Source organism: Raphanus sativus, chromosome 1 (assembly GCF_000801105.2).
Source record: "Raphanus sativus cultivar WK10039 chromosome 1, ASM80110v3, whole genome shotgun sequence".
NCBI classification, from domain to species: domain Eukaryota; kingdom Viridiplantae; phylum Streptophyta; class Magnoliopsida; order Brassicales; family Brassicaceae; genus Raphanus; species Raphanus sativus.
The window spans coordinates 14826005-14842398 of record NC_079511.1 but is presented as its reverse complement, the minus strand read 5'-3'; the positions used below and the strand labels follow the sequence as shown (position 1 = coordinate 14842398).

Below are 16394 nucleotides of genomic sequence, written 5' to 3'. Positions count from 1 at the left end.
TGGGCATGCTCTTATAACAGGAGAGATACTTTATCTGAACAGCTGACTTTTTCGGCCATTTTGCTGTTACGTTCCGTAACTTTATTGTTTTGGTTATGTTTTTTTTTCTTCCCAAATTGGATTTATAGAAAGAGCAGAGCCCAACAACACTTACAAGACCTATTAACAAAGTCCACTCCCTAATAATGGGCCATAGCAAACAGCCTAACAAAAAACAACAACAAAAACAAAGAAATAAAGCCCAAAACCGGATCTTATCCTCAACAGTACGGGACACGTGGTACTTTATCCTTCATCTTTTCCATCATCGACGACCTACTCCGCGTTTAACCGGACTCGCCCCGGAACCACCACCACATGACCTTCATCATCTGAACAACTTCCACCGGAAATCGATCGTCGACTCATGTCGCGATATCATCTGGAAACCAAGTCTTCAGACATGAGATTTAAAACTAGATTTGACAGAGATCCTCTTCCCAACCGTGGTTCTATCATCGGAGAGCTTCCATCAACACCGTTGAAATCCCATCCACAGATGAACCGACAGATAGAGGTGTAGAAGGTCACGGTAACATCACCCACCTAAGAAACTACCCTGAAGCCGACGACGCAGAGTTGAAGAAACCTCTACCTCCCGGAAGCTTAAACGGCGACGGCGGAGTTGAAGTAACCTCCACCCCTGGAACCTTGGCCGGCGTCGACGGAGCTTTATGAGCCTCCGCCTCCCGGAATCAAAAGACCATAGTAATAACACAAACAACCAAAGGAGAAAGTGAAACCTCTCCCTCTCAGACCAAAACACACATGAAACCAACGGAAAAGGAAGAATCATAACCGGACCGACGGTGGCTGAAAGAGCCCACACCGTCGGCCGGAATTATAATTTTCGGCGGTCTTTCTTTTTCTCTCTCTTTTCTCTCTTTTCTCTCTTTTCTCGTTATTGTTTTTTTTTGGTGTATTGTTTTTGGTTACCTGCAAGTAACTAATTAATTTTAAATTTTAAATTATTATTGTTTATTAGGATATGTCCCGCATGATGGTTATTGTTGGGCATGATATTGTTGTGTTATTTATATAACTATATTATTGTAGATTTTCATAAAATTGAACTTGGTAACCACATAAGAAAAATAATTATTTGTAAAATTTTATCTTTTATTTATGTTGGTCGGAGTTTGAGAAAACACGAAAAGGAATATCTTAAATGAATTTTCTTTTTTTTTTTCATAAGATTTATTTTTCTATTTATCCTTGAAATGTATATTTTAAGGATGAGATTGTGTATTTATTTTTCAAATATTTTTTTACCAAACTCAAATTATAATATTTATTTTTATTGTTTTATTTCTACATCTTACTGTTTTACTTAAAATATTTTTTTGAATATTTATTAAGAATTTTTTTGTTGTTTGCATCATTTTTTGTTTTTTTTTGTTTTACTTTGAGCTTATTGACCTAAAAATGGAGAGCAAATTTAGTGAGATTCACTTTTTTTTTTTTAATTTTTGATTTGATGAAACGTTAGGAAAAGCAACAATATGGTAAATAGAATTTTCTCCTTTTCGTTCTTATAGATTTCTCTATTTATTTTTAAGTATATTAAAATACTATGTAATTTTACTAAACTATTGTATGTTCACCATACTTTTCACTAAACTCAAGTTATATTGTGTATCATAACTATATTTAATTGTTTATATTTTTTTATTTTGTTAGTTTTGTTTTTTAAACTGATTTTTTTCTCTTTTGGTTATGTATTAATCAATAATTACTGTTTAGGTTAACTTTTAAATTTGGTACTAAAAAGGAAAAAAACTCACGAGATTCATTATTTTATACTTTCATTGGTATCTTTATAATATTATTTAAGAAATCATTTTCTACGTTAACTCTCACGATGATGGATTACATAGATATCTTTAATGAACTAAAAATTTATATATGATTGATATTAATAATATATTTCCTTTTTTCATAATAAGATTTTAGTTAAATTTTTAATATATAGTTTTCCTTTTTGAAAACACACATAAATAAAAAAGGAACTATTTATAAAATATAGACATATAATTTTTTATATATAAATGAACTTTGATTATTTTTTCAAATTTTCCCAAAATAATATAAATATAAAAATTTAATATATATTTATATATATATATATATAACGCAGCTTCACAAAAAATTGTAAATATCAATTCTTTTTTAAAATCTTCTTCTAAGAGATAACAATATTTTTACTTTGAATATATTAACTTTAATATATTTATTGTTATTCATTTTTCATAATAAGATTTTAGTTAAATTTTCCTTTTAAAAAACACATAAATAGAAAAGTAAAATTTTATAAAATATAAACATAGAAAGTTTTATATATAAATAAATTTTAGTTATCTTTTCTAGATTTTCTCAAAGAACCAAAAATAAAAATGGGAAATATATAATTTTTTACTATATATGTATATATAGCGTTGCTTCGCAAAAATTGAAAATATAAATTCTTTTAGAAATCTTCTTCTAAAAAATAATATTTTTCTAATTTTAATATAATAAATTTAATATATTTTATTTTATTTCCTTTTTTACTAACACTTTAATAAGTTTTTTAACTTAAATTTTTTTACAAAAACACATAAATAATAAAAAGGTACGTATATATATAATAGAAAATATATATATTCTACATATAAACGAACTTTTTATTCTTTGTATTTGTTAAAAGCATAAAAAAGAAATATATAAACTTTGAAGATATAATATACGAAATAAATTGAAAATATAATAATATAGATATCTTTATTCAAAACTAATAATTTTATTATATTTATGTTTTTATTAAATGATTGCTTACTTATGAATAAAATAAAATAAAATCATTGCTCAATTTATAATAATAAAAGTAACTCAATATATCAAAAATAAATATTTGAATTAGTATGAAATATAATGTTTAAAAGTCACATATCTATTTAAGATAATAATATAATGATACTTAATATAGTTTTTATTTATTTATCATACATATAAATTACAAAATGACCGAATACTTATAAACAAACAAAGTAGAATATTTAATAATTCTTACAATTTAATTATTTCACAAATGTTTATATATGTGCATGAGTAAGAAAAAAATTAGTGTTCTAAAAATCGGTCTAGGCGCCTGTCTAGTCGGCAAATCGGGTATGAACGAAACGATTTTTTCAAAGCGATTTATTTAAAAATGGGTCTAGGCGTCCGAAAAATCGGCCTAGACGCCCGCATAAACAATAATCCTCTATAAAACGCTTAGTCACCGCCTAACGATTTTTAGAACATTGTAAAAAAATAAATGTAAAAAGAAACTCTTGAGATTCATTATTTATTACATTGTCATAGTATCTATGGAGATCTTTTTGTTTTGCCTTCTTACAGCTTTTTCACCGTAATCCACTGTATACAGAAATTAGTAGCCGTGACATGTAGCTATAAATTATTTGTTTTGAAGTAATTTACATAAACATAATTCTCCTATAGTTTATATTGAGTATATACCAGAGTATATACACTATGCAACATATATTATTCTGTGATACGAAGTATTTATGTCCCACCAAACATGTTTGTCTTCGGACAAAGGGGGAAAATGATGTAAAAAAGAAAACATCTATTATTGTCAAGTCTTCTTAGAGGTGAAGGTGTGATTGTGATGCTTTTATTGCTTCCTTCGCAGCTTGATCAAGCACGTTTAATGCTGTTTCATAACTTCCTTCGTTTTATTCAACTATCTCTCTCGTATATTACTTTGTAAAACTCCATTAGCTTATCTTGTAAATCTGCATTGGCAGATCTGAAAATGGAAACTGTAGAGGACACAGACAAGAAGCAAAGAGAAGTGCAGCGCCTGTAATAGAGCGCACCCACCATATAAGAGCTTCTAAATTCACATTCTCTATTTTCTATATCATCTGAGAATCAAACACTTCAATCGTTACCTGAAATTCAAATTGTTCAGACCCTAAAGGACTTGCATTCTCCAAGAACCTGAAGCTTGGTATCCATGAGGACTCTCAAAACAGAACCAAGATTGCAGAGTTGTTCCGTTACCACTCGACCAAGAGCGGGGATGAGTTGACCAGCCTTAAAGATTACGTGACGAGGATGAAGGAAGGTCAGAACGATATCTTTTACATCACTGGCGAGAGCGAAAAGGCTGTTGAGAACTCTCCCTTCCTTGAGAAGCTCAAGAAGAAAGGGTATGAGGTTCTTTACATGGTTGATGCCATCGATGAGTACGCCATTGGCCAGCACAAGGAGTTTGAGGGAAAGAAGCTGGTCTCTGCAACAAAGGAAGGTCTGAAACTGGAAGAGTCAGAGGAGGAGAAGAAGAGAAAGGAGGAGCTAAAGGAGAAGTTTGAAGGGCTCTACAAAGTGATCAAGGACGTTCTTGGAGACATGGAGAGGATCATGAAGGCTCAGGCTTTGAGAGACAGCAGCATGGGTGGTTACATGTCGAGCAAGAAGACGATGGAGGTCAATCCAGAGAATGCGATCATGGACGAGCTGAGGAAAAGAGCTGAAGCTGATAAGAATGATAAGTCTGTGAAAGATCGTGTGCTTCTCCTCTTTGAGACTGCTCTTCTCACTTCTGGATTCAGCTTAGATGAGCCAAATATTTTCGGAAGCAGAATCCACAGGATGTTAAAGGTTGGACTGAGCATTGATGATGATGATGTTGTTGAAGCTGATGCAGAGATGCCTCCCCTTGAAGATGATGCGGATGCTGAAGGTAGCAAGATGGAGGAAGTTGATTAAGTGTTTCCCAGCGAGTGTAGGTTAAATGTTTTTTCTCGACTTCTCTGTTGTCCGAACTATGTCTATTGCTCATAAGTAAGAAACTTCGTTTCCAGCAAATCCAGACATTTATTTGTAGGGTTGATGATATTCTGATATTGATCTGTAATGAACTAATGATATTGTCATGTACAGGCGTTGCTTGGACAACAGTAACCCACGTCATAGTTTCATGAGAGTTAAGTGGCAGTACTTTTATGATTCGAGATTCGATGTAGAGTTTCCTATGTTCAGAACGCGAAATGGAAAAGAACTTTGCTTCACAAAAAGGAAGTTAAATAGGAAAACAAATGAAAAAGAAAACATAATCTTGCTGCTTACTTGCTATAATACAAGTATCTTCAACCTAAGACAGCTTGGAAACGGAGTCATGATATCCCTGTGTAAACACGGAAACAACCAGGTCACGACTAGTGATCGAGAAGAAACAGAAATCAGAGAAGCAATTTGGTGTCAGTCCGGTTACATAAATAGAAAATAGAGATACTGAAAGGTCATGTTCTTCAGAAGGCCTCTCCACTCCGTAAAGAGAGTCTACATAGAGAGAGAAAACTAGAGAGATTTACGAGATTACATCAGATCAAAGAAGTGGCTAGACAAGCTAGCTTTTTATAGTGATTTGATCCAAAAAAAGTAATTCTTGCATGTCAAGCTTCTCTTCATTTAAACCGGAACCTGCTCAACAAACTAGAGTATCTCTCTTATACTTTCAAACTCGGACACTCTCTCATTTTCAAGGTCCTGTTGGACTTAGACGATCCTCAACAACATGGCTGACAGTTAGATGTTAGCGACAGTTTGGGTACTAAGGTGAATCCTATATGAACTCGGAACAAATGCAGACCAATTGGTCTAAACCTATGCTGATCATAAGAGCTGAAAACCAAGAAAAATATGGTCGATTGTAATAGAGTTCACCTTTATATAAACCTCGGAGGGGACGTTAAGCAAGTCTTCTAACTAGGGCTTTTATGGGCTAAGACTTCGGCTCTTGATTCTAATTATTATCATCACAGGGAAATTTGATCTTCTCTTTTCTATATATTTTACTCATTCCCTTGTTTACACACTTTCACGAGGGGCAATAGAGTTGCAGTTGCTTCAAGGTAAAGTTGTGCTTATCTCCATATCTCAAATGAATCTTGGCTTGCTTGGGTCACGTGTTTGCCACATCGTTAGCGCCCAACAACTACAAGTGGGGTTAGGGATGGAAGCAGCAATCTCAATACATTATATAAATGACCAAAAAGTAGTTAAAGTTTCACGATATACTCAAGGACCAAGTTTTCGTCAAGGTTCAACGACTTCCATAACAATGTTTTGCAGCTAATAAAAGCAAAAGACCCAACGTCATCAACAGACTTTTAAAAAGGATTTTTTCCACGACAGAATAGTCGGCACATTCAACAACTCTTACCCCCGACCCAGACCCAAAAGTCTACTACTAATATACTCTTTAAGATTTTATATTATAAAACTCAAAAGGAGAACCACAAAGGCAAGGGTGGATAGATAGATAAAAAGCAGCTTCCTTATGATATTCGTCGTCATTATCACATTCCCACGTTACTTTTACAACCCACCTCACCTGCACCTTCCTCGTGGCTTCCAGGAATCTCCTTCTTCAACTTTGGCTGAAGTCAAACAAACTCTCCTCTTGTTAGCTCATGACTCCAGAACACTTTCTGTAACAAAATCTCTACTACTACCACTAGTAACTAACTTGCCTGGTTTTGAAGAGCTGTTATGGTGGACCTAAGCAGTTCATCTCCTACAATCCCTCGCAGCTTCCTCACAAACTCTCCTCGCGTTATCTTCTTTTCCTGCAAAGCAGATTTTTCTTTATAAATTTCAACTCTCATGCAATTCTCAAACTCTCTCAAATCAGTTACTTACCCGCAGTTGTTGGTAGTCAGCATTAATGAAAGACATGTCCTTCTCTGCAATCATATGTGAGATCGCTGCAAATAGAGTAGGGAAAGGCATCCATGGAGATTTCGGTTTTGTAGTGCTCGAACCCAAACTGTTTGCGCTCCCTGAACCTCTTTCACGTCCCTGTTTTCAAACAAACAAAAAACAAAGAGTAATTGTTCAGTCTTTTTGATAAGATCTAAGAAAGGAGAACAGTACTAATAACCAAACTCACGTTTAAGTCTAGCTGTGGAGGAAGATCCTTGGGTCCTTCCAAAGTGACACCTGAGTTATCATTCCTAGCAACCAAATTACCTGCACAAACCAGTGTATGTCATCGACTTCTTATATTGCACAAAACAGAATTTGATGGTTCGAAATACCCATTAAACCGTGAGTTATCTCCATCCGACCCCCGGATGATTCAACCAAAGACGTATCTCTTGAAACCAAACGTATTTAATAACACCAGAGGTCGTTAGGTTTTATCACGCATGGATCCTTTTTTTTCTTTATAATTTTAAAAGTAAGAGACCTGAGCTTCAGCCAGATCTCTAAGCTGTCTCCCTTTCAATGCGTCATCAGTTATGATTTTAATTTGTTAAAAAGGTTCATATGAGAGGAATGAGAAGGGAACAAACTAATCACCTTCAGCATTGTGGGGAACAGACAGCTTGAACCTAACAACAAATTCAGGGAATATATGGGTATTCATATTGATGTTCCAGACAATGTAATTTTTCGGATTCTCCACATCATCAACTCCATTGTCATACTCTTCTCCACCAGAGAAAAACTGCTTTATCACCACGAAGAAGCTCCATGTTCCCCATTATTACACGGCACAAAACCATGTACCGTACTCCATTTTCGTCACTATCACAGTACCTCGCACTGAAAACAAGTTTTTCAGGGAAGTTTCCATCGCAGGTAGGAGATTCAGATACATGAACTACAAAAATAGAAAAGAAAAAAATCAATACGAGGCAGAGAGAGGGAAACCTGAAGTAAGGGCAGTCTGCAGCAGTTAAATGTATCCCAACACCATAGACGGACTTTCTAATAAATGCTCCCCCAACTCCAAGTCCTTGCATCATAATCCCAGATAGAACTTCCCTCTTTGCAGGAAGCCATGCGTATCTAACGTTTGCGTCCCCTCGATGTTTCTTGGTGATCTCAACCTGCTTATGGAAAAGCTCTAGGCGAGCTTCAGCAATCTCACTTGAAAAACGGCCCACATCCAGCACGGCTACATGCCCTAGAGAAGCTGTACCCATTGTAAACATCTTTTTCACTGCATCTTTATCAAGTCCTTCGGCTCCAGCAGGCTTGATACCAGAGACTGCTATAGCATCATCCGTCTCATCCCATTTCGAAACATCAGCTTCAATCCCGCGGCTGCAGCTATCCTCGGCTGGATCATCATCATCCATACTGTCACCAGATTCATCACTGCACTCCTCCAAATTCAACCTCGGCTCCCCAGCATCCACATCAATCTCGAGGCGCAAGTTGATCTCATGCGGAGCATACCGTTTCGAATATTCCACGCAGTTGTGATTGCAGCAATCGTTCCTTTCATCACTCTCGTAAATTTCAGGGAAAAAAACATTTGCCTCCAATGTCAATCCACGCAAGCGGAGTCTTCGCTCCAGTTTCCAAATCTAGCCTATGCATGTGCAAGAAATCCAAAAGAAAATGATGACCGCACCACTCGAACTCAATCGCAGCCCTCTTTTCGTTTAACTCATTTCGGATGGCACATACAACATGATCAGGCAAATCATTCCAGTCACCCTTCTCGTAGATCATAACACGCTTTGCGACTCCGGTCTTCTTAAAATAAGAGTAGTATCTGAGAAGCGACTTCCCAGATAGATTGTTCTCGTAAGCACCTTCCAATTTCCTTCTTTTGTCGGCGGCAACTTGGCTCTGTGGGGGAACATCTTGCAGCTTTGCACACGAAACGCCAGTAACATACGCAGCGTAGCTTGCTGCTGCGCGTTTCCTCTTTTTACCGAAACCATCTTCGCGCCTACTATCCAACACCTTGACGATCTTCGTTTCCATAACTAGCTATTAACAATGCTAAACCTATAACCTTGAAAGAAAAAGTCAACTGAAACTCTAACAACTCGCTGTCAGTCCTAAAGATAGTGCCTTGCCCACAGCATTTAAAGAGCACTGCACAAAAGAAATGGAAATGCATAAGATACTTAATAACAAGTAGGGAAAATAGAGTCTATGATACACTTGTCACAGTTAACATAACAGAAACAACATAAATTTAGGAGACTATAACCATCATGGTATATCTCTTTGCTACAGTTTACATGAGTTAGTAAAGTCATGAACAGTCTTTTCATTAGATAAATCATGCACTGCAATACAACAAGCAGCGTGCTCATTCAAAACAAAAAAAGAAGTGTGTTACAAACAGTAACTCACCCAACGGTAACAGTTAGATTCTGATGGGTAGATACAAGTGTGTTCATCTTCTTTGTCATAGAAATAAAAACACAATCAGAGACGAAACGCCACCGTCTTTTACTCCCCGCCGTCGGCAAGAAAGTTCCTGCACAAGTCAATCGATTTAGAGGCTTTGAAAGATCAGATCAGATCGTGGACAAAACTCACATGAGAAGTCAAATCAATTCAATTCAACAAAAACGACTCAAAACGCCTCGGAATCATACGAATCTAAGCCGATCTACCACAAACTGCTTTTGAAAACATAGAAAAAAGAAAAACTAAAAATTAACCTGATGATATGTTCAGATTCGATCGCAGAGGCGGCAAAGGGTTTTCTGCAAAAAGCTATCGATTAGAGAAGATTGATGAGCTTTTATAGAGAAGAAAACCCTAAGCCACGGCGATGAGGAAGAAGAAGCTGTTTCTAAGGTTGAGAAGAGTCATTATATAGGAAGAGTATCTTCGGCGATAAGGTGCTTTTTTTAAGTCGGCCAAGCCCTGAGTCTTCTTCCTCTCCTCACCAACAATTGCTTGGACGAAAGGCAATTCGTTTAGGTTTTTTAGAATAACATGTCGGTCATGTATTAAATGTGAATGTCGATACCTTATTGGGTGGTAAAGTATCGATGAGGCGGTCAACACACGGAGATAGCTGCGGTCGAATAAATAAATGGAATAAATTCACCATGAGTGTTGGAAAATATAAATTATGTGAGGGGACAAACTTATACAATTATTGAAATAATAGAAAAATGTTTAGGCGGAGACGGACAATTGATGTGATTGTGAGTCGATGGGTGAAAAAAGGGGACGACCCATTGGAACCATGGATAACTATGGATTGAAGATACACAATATAAAAATATAGTATTTTATATTAATTCATCCCAAAAAATTTTAAACGGTCGGATACAGCGTACACAGAAAAAAATACCGAAAATCTAAAAGAAAATAAAAACGATAAAGCAATCAAATAGTAAAGTTTAACACAAAATTTAAATCGAAACCTAAAAAAACCTAAGGACAAGAAGTCAGAGCGAGAATAAGAGTAGGATTAACGCAGGCTCCTAAGTGGATTTGTTAACCTAATTAGGATTTTTTTAAAATGAAAAATAGAAATAAACCGAAGACACGTCTCTTAATTAAGGAATGGAAGAAATGTATTTTAGGGGACATGTGTCAAAATGCTAGCGGATACAGGAGAGGTGTCGAGTTTTATCTGTTTGTTCCGGTTTTTGTTTTCTCTCTCGATACAAAACGGCTATTTCTCTCTTTCTCGGTGGTTTTCCTCGACGAAACGGCGACGTCTCTTGGTGGTCTCGTTGATGAAAGATAACGGCGACCTCTCTTGCCACTACAAAAAAAAACATTGTGTAACATCATTTATTTTAAATTTTTGCATTACTTATAAATGATGTAAAAGAATTTTGCATCACTTAAATAAATGACTCTGAAAGTGGTGATGCAAATAATTGACATCATTTTATTAATAACTGATGTGAAAAAACAAATATTGAAATCAGTTAATTTAACTGATTTTAGTATGTATCAATTGTAAAAAAATGATTCTACCAATTACATCAATTGTTTAAATGATGTTTATATTAGTATCAGTTACAATAATTGATTTTAATTAATTATATTCATGTTAATAATTAAATTTAAATTAACATCGACTTTTGAAAAAATCTTTATAATCATTAATTTAAAAATTATCGTTTACACAGTATTTCTTTAAACAAAAAATATTTTTATTAATAATTTCTTTTTCTGTGACAATACAATCTAACGAAAAAAGAAAAATAATAGAAAGAAACTTGAAGATAAATTTGTAGAGAAAAAGGACTAAAAAAAAAGATAAACATAATTGGTCATGAAAATTTCTTCAATTGAGGCTCTTCATCTTTCTTTTCTCTTTGTTCTTCCTTGGTGGCATGAAGACTTCCTCAGACTTCTACTCTTCCTCCATATTTGAGATCAATGTTGTATCTTCTCGTATCTCTGGACAATTTCCAAAGATTTTTAAGCCATAAACAGAAAGTCATATATAAATTTTGTAATTTTCTCTAAACTTTAAAAGTTGAAGAAATGGAAAAGAAAAAAATGATACCTCTCATAAACTTCCATATCCTTCCTAAGAAGAAATCAAATCGCCATCATAATGACTCATAAGTGCTTGATTCTTCTTGTTCTGAGTCAAATGACTTTCTAAGCATAAATGTTAAACTGATAAAAGAAACTAGAGAGCAATAGGAAGAGGACGATGAAAGTATTAGTTATTGAAATAGAAGAATATGCCTTGTTTTATTGGGGGAAACAGTTATATGAGGAGTACATGACCAATCAAATAAAAGCAAAAAAGAAAATTAAACACTCAACATTTTTTAGGATCGTGATCTATTTCTTTTGTTGTTTATACTATCTTTAGCTATATTGGTTCTAGTAGTTGTGATAGTGGTTCCTTTTTTTCTGGGATTTTACATATTTGCGTACACTATTTTATTGATGTTGGTTATGGTTATCTTTATATTAACTCAAATGTTTAATTGATGCAAATAAAAACTAAAACCATCATTTTTATTAAATTGATGTTAAGGAGAAAATATAGTTATATAATTTTAGTTAGCATTAATTTTCTATTGACGTAAATTATATATCATTTTAGTAAGTGATGTCAACAAAAACAATAAATACATCATTTATTTAATTGATATAATTTTATATCATAGTATCATTTTTTGGTAAAGTGATACAAAGTAGTAAAAAAGAAAATCATTTTATTGAATTGATGCAAAATAGATTAATAAAAATATCACTTGTTATAAATGATGCTGATTTATATTTATTTGTCTCATTTATAAATAAGTGATTTAAAATAAAATCATTTAATTATGTGATACAATTTAAGTGATTCAATTCACCTCTTTTTTTGCAGTGTGCGGTGGCTCTCTTCGAATGAAGGAAAACGGCGTCCTCTTTTTCTCGTGGTGGTTCTCCTCGACGAAGAACAACGACGACTGTTGTTGCTCAGGTGAATCGAAAGGTAAAATTATGTTACTTTGTTTTTATGTTTGAATCTTTCAATTATGCATGTCTTAGTATATAAATCCTCTGATTTTTTTTGCTCCTTCATGTTCATGAATCTTAATATACAAATCCTTATATTTTTCTGATTTGTTTCAGTCTTTCTGTCTTTAGAAAGATGGCTCAAGAGACATGAGCCAGGTTCGTCAAACAAAAGGCCTACGATTGCAATACATGTAAACATTTCTCTTTGATTCTGTTGCGATTGATGTTGATTTTGAATCTTGTTTGAAATGAATTGAATCGTCGGTATTAAATGTTTTGGTTAGTGTTAGATTATGGTTATGTTAGGTAACAAATAAAAATTATGGTTGGATAGAAATCGATGGTGTAGTGTGATGAATGTGTTAGATATATGTCAACTCGAGTTGGTTGGTTGTGATATAAAGTGAGTCCACAGATGTTATGGTTACAGTTTACAGCTGAGTCGGTAGATACCTTTAAGGATCAACATTAACATTGTAAGAGTTCAATATGACTTTTCATTTTTTGTTGTTTATTGTTTTAAGGTTCGAGTTTTATCGAATATTACATAGGTCAAGTACATTTCATGTAAAAAAGAATAGAAAAGACCAAAACCATGAATATAGTGGATTATAGTGTTTTTGGTAGCTCTCATTTGCTCAAATTAAAGTTTTTGGTTAGAGAGGTCTTTCATTTTGAAAACAAACAAATTAATAGCATTAAACATAACTCAAACCCAAAAGTCAGAACATGAGAAGCCTTCTTTCCAGCTTTGTTTTCCATCTTTAAATGAGTTAATGACTTTACAAGTTGTAGAGAAATATAGACAGTCGAGTTGGTTGGTTGTGATGAATGCGTTGATCCTTCTCTTTAATCTATAAAAATCTTTCCTTCTCATCTTTCTTGAATACATTATAAGTTGTGTTTTCTTCTCTTCCAACTCCAACACATTGTTCTTTTATTTCTCTCTTTTCTGGCATCTTCGGATATGGATTCTAAACCATGTAGGCAGACTTTAAAGTTTATTGATCTACCTTGGTTATATACAATATAATGTCGAACTATCTTCATCACAAACTGTTTTTCTAGGCACTCAAGGTACTGAAGATTCAAATTTCGGCGAAGACACTCCTGCAGAGCGAAAAGAACAAGAGAACGAGAGAATGAAAGAAATAGACGCCAACGGATGATGTTGTGCTCATCAGCTCGTGGTTAAACACAAGCAAAGATCCTGTTGTTGGTAACGAGAAAAGTAGTGGCGCTTTCTGGAAAAGAATTGCAGCCTACTTTGCGGCAAGTCCGAAGCTGGCTGCGAACAGAGAGAGACAAGTCATTGTAAGCAACATTGGCACTAGATCAATGACCTTGATTGCAAGTTTTATGGATCGTATGAAGCTGCAACTAGAGAGAAAAGCAGCGGTCAAAATGAGAATGATGTTCTCAAACTAAAAATACGAAGATATATAGAAACAGTGACATTAAATTTTAACGCAAATATTTCCAGTCTAATTAATCATATTTATCAACGTATTTCGTAGTTTTAATATATTGTATAAAATAAAATGATATTATTTCCAATGAAAATGGCAGGTTATAATTTTAAACAAGCTTATTGTAACAATATATGCCAGAAAGATATGAAAAACAAAATATTTTATGATTTTTATAAAATTTAGATGGAAAAAAATCCTAGATTCTTGCATTTATTGGCAATGATATATGTAAGAATATATGCTAAAAATGTATTTAAAATATTCTATCATTGTTAAAAAGTTCAAATGGAATTTTTTGGATTAATTGAAGATACAGTAGATAAATGTTAGTTTTAATATTTTCAGATTGAAAGGTTTTAACTCCTTCGACAATAAAGATACTTATAGACATGTATGGTAATTAATTTATATATTTATAATATCATAGCGTGTATTTAAAGAAGATTTTCACAATTGCAAATTATGCTGCATTGAAGCGTCTTCTAAGTCATGGTTCCTGGTTTTTAAGCGGAAACAGAGTCGGAAGCCCACGGAACTGGTCGAAAGCGTGCCAGAATCGTGGTTCCAAAAAACAGGTCTTGGAAGTATGATGGAACCTATGATTTATATTTGGACTTTTTGAATCTAATATTGGAATCATAAATAGAAATAAAGAGGAAAAATTAAATGTTTTATGTTTTATTTCCTTAACTAAAATCCCTAATTAAAAAGTGGATACAGAAAAAACTACGATGATGAATCGTCATTCTCATATATTTTACAATTCATAGTTGTGATCTTTTTTTGTTCTTCGTAATGGGACCAGAAGATCTCATATGGTAATTTCTTTAGATTTTTATCTCTTTGTTAAATTCTTCTCGTCTTTTACAGAAACATGAGACTTTCTTTTTTTATATGGTACAATGATTGAATGTTTGGTAATGGTTGAAAGTAAAAGTGAATTTGGATTATAAAACTAAAGTTAAAGTCTCATATTAATATTAAATAAGTGCAAAGACTCTATTTATTTTTCTGTTTCCTTGCATAGTCTTAAAAACCAGGGTCTTCATTATCACAATTTTTTAGAAGTATGAACCCATCTAATAATGATGTTGTGGATGAAAAAACATCTTTATGAATCTATGTGAACAAAGTTGAAAAGATAGCATGATGGGATCATGGAGGTTTGAATGCAAATTTTGCAACAAAACATACGTTAGATCTCGCACTAGAGTTGTGACTCATCTTTTACAAGAGGGAATTAATGAAATCAAAGGACGCTTGAAAGTTACTCCACAAGAAAGAGATAACATGAAGAAATTTATTAATGAATTGCAAATAGTGGATAAAACGTGCAACTCCTACACCAGTCCCATTACCTTCATTGTCAAGAAAGCATCTACTTCTTCTCTTGGCTATAACATGAGATACAAATTTCCTGATACGAGTGAGTCTGATTCAAAGAAGATAAAAGAAATGGGTGCAGCTTCAGAAAAATTATTTAACAATCAAGCTATGAAACAGTGTGATGGTGAATTAGCTAGAAAGTTATGTATAAGTGGGTTATCTTTTAACGTTGCAAGAAATCATCATTATCACAAATTCATATGTTCGTACATCACAAATTCCAGAATATGTTTCCCCTGGGTATAATGCTTTGAGGACTACACTTCTTTAGAAAGAAAACAGATAGCATTGAAGTGTACTTGCAGCCTTTAAAAGATTCATGGAAACATAAAGGAGTTATCATCTAAGACCCATTTTAAATTTGTTTGCTGTAGAGAGATTGGTCAAATGATGTTAAGAGCGGTCAATGCCCAAGGTGAAACAAAAACTAGTGAGGTGATTGCAGAAAGTTCATAGACTGCATAAAGGAGGTTGGACATGAAAATGTGATTCAATCATAGACTGCATAAAGGAAGTTAGACATGAAATTGTGGTTCAGGTAGTCACAGACAATGATCCTAACAGTGTAAAATCTGGTGCTTATTTCAGCTAAGTTTCATACTATCTTTTGAACACCATGTGTGGTTCATACTTTGAACCTCGCTCTGAAGAACATATGTTCAACAGTTTATAATAAAATAATCAACAAAGGTGTGTATGATGCTTGTTATTGGATAAAGTTTATCCCCTAAGATGTTACTCGGATCAAGAATTTCATTATGAACCATGGAATGAGAGGTGTCATGAGCATTGTGATCTTAAGCTCATTACAATTTCTTCTACAAGGTTTGTGTTTTCTATTGTTAAGTTCAATCTTAATTACACTTAAAATATAAGACTATTAAGTTTGTTTTTATAGGTTTGTTTCAACAGTTGTGATGCTTAAGACATTTAAGAAAATACAAACCAGGTTAAAACAAAAGGTGATCATTTTTAAATGGGATGATTATAAAGATGATAATGTAGAAAGCGCATCAGCAGTGAAGAAAATTATATTCGATGAGATGTTCAGGGATAAGCTTGAATATGCTTTGTCTTTCACTTTACTGATATATAGTGTGATTATAGCTATTGATACTGACAAGCCTCATCTGGTTTATGAATGGTGGGAAAGCATGATTTAGACTACGAAGAAGACCATGTTTTTAGAAAAGAAAGAAAATAACTTGAAGATGACTCGGTTTTGGAGTATTGTGCATTATATTATGA

At 33.7% G+C, this 16394-nt stretch overlaps 2 protein-coding genes across 2 annotated transcripts; one reads left to right on the top strand and one right to left on the bottom strand.

The window, feature by feature from the left end:
• Positions 1–3640: 3640 nt before the first annotated feature.
• On the top strand, positions 3641–4967 carry LOC108846313 (heat shock protein 90-3-like). The gene has a single exon (XM_018619541.2). The coding sequence runs from the start codon at positions 4144–4146 to the stop codon at positions 4795–4797; it is 654 nt and encodes a 217-aa protein (XP_018475043.2). The 5' UTR covers positions 3641–4143; the 3' UTR covers positions 4798–4967.
• A 1119-nt stretch (positions 4968–6086) lies between these two features.
• LOC108817602 (inactive poly [ADP-ribose] polymerase RCD1) lies at positions 6087–9881 on the bottom strand. Its single transcript, XM_018590368.2, is given in 10 exon segments — positions 6087–6470; positions 6564–6659; positions 6733–6891; positions 6983–7062; positions 7396–7547; positions 7549–7641; positions 7750–8354; positions 8356–8931; positions 9196–9322; positions 9510–9881. Coding segments are annotated over 8 exon segments (1728 nt in total). The 5' UTR covers positions 8818–8931; positions 9196–9322; positions 9510–9881; the 3' UTR covers positions 6087–6389.
• Between the last annotated feature and the right edge of the window lie 6513 nt (positions 9882–16394).

Excerpts from the sequence above, each read along its gene's own strand:
- LOC108846313 (XM_018619541.2), top strand. The coding sequence starts at position 4,144 with ATGAAGGAAGGTCAGAACGATATCTTTTACATCACTGGCGAGAGCGAA.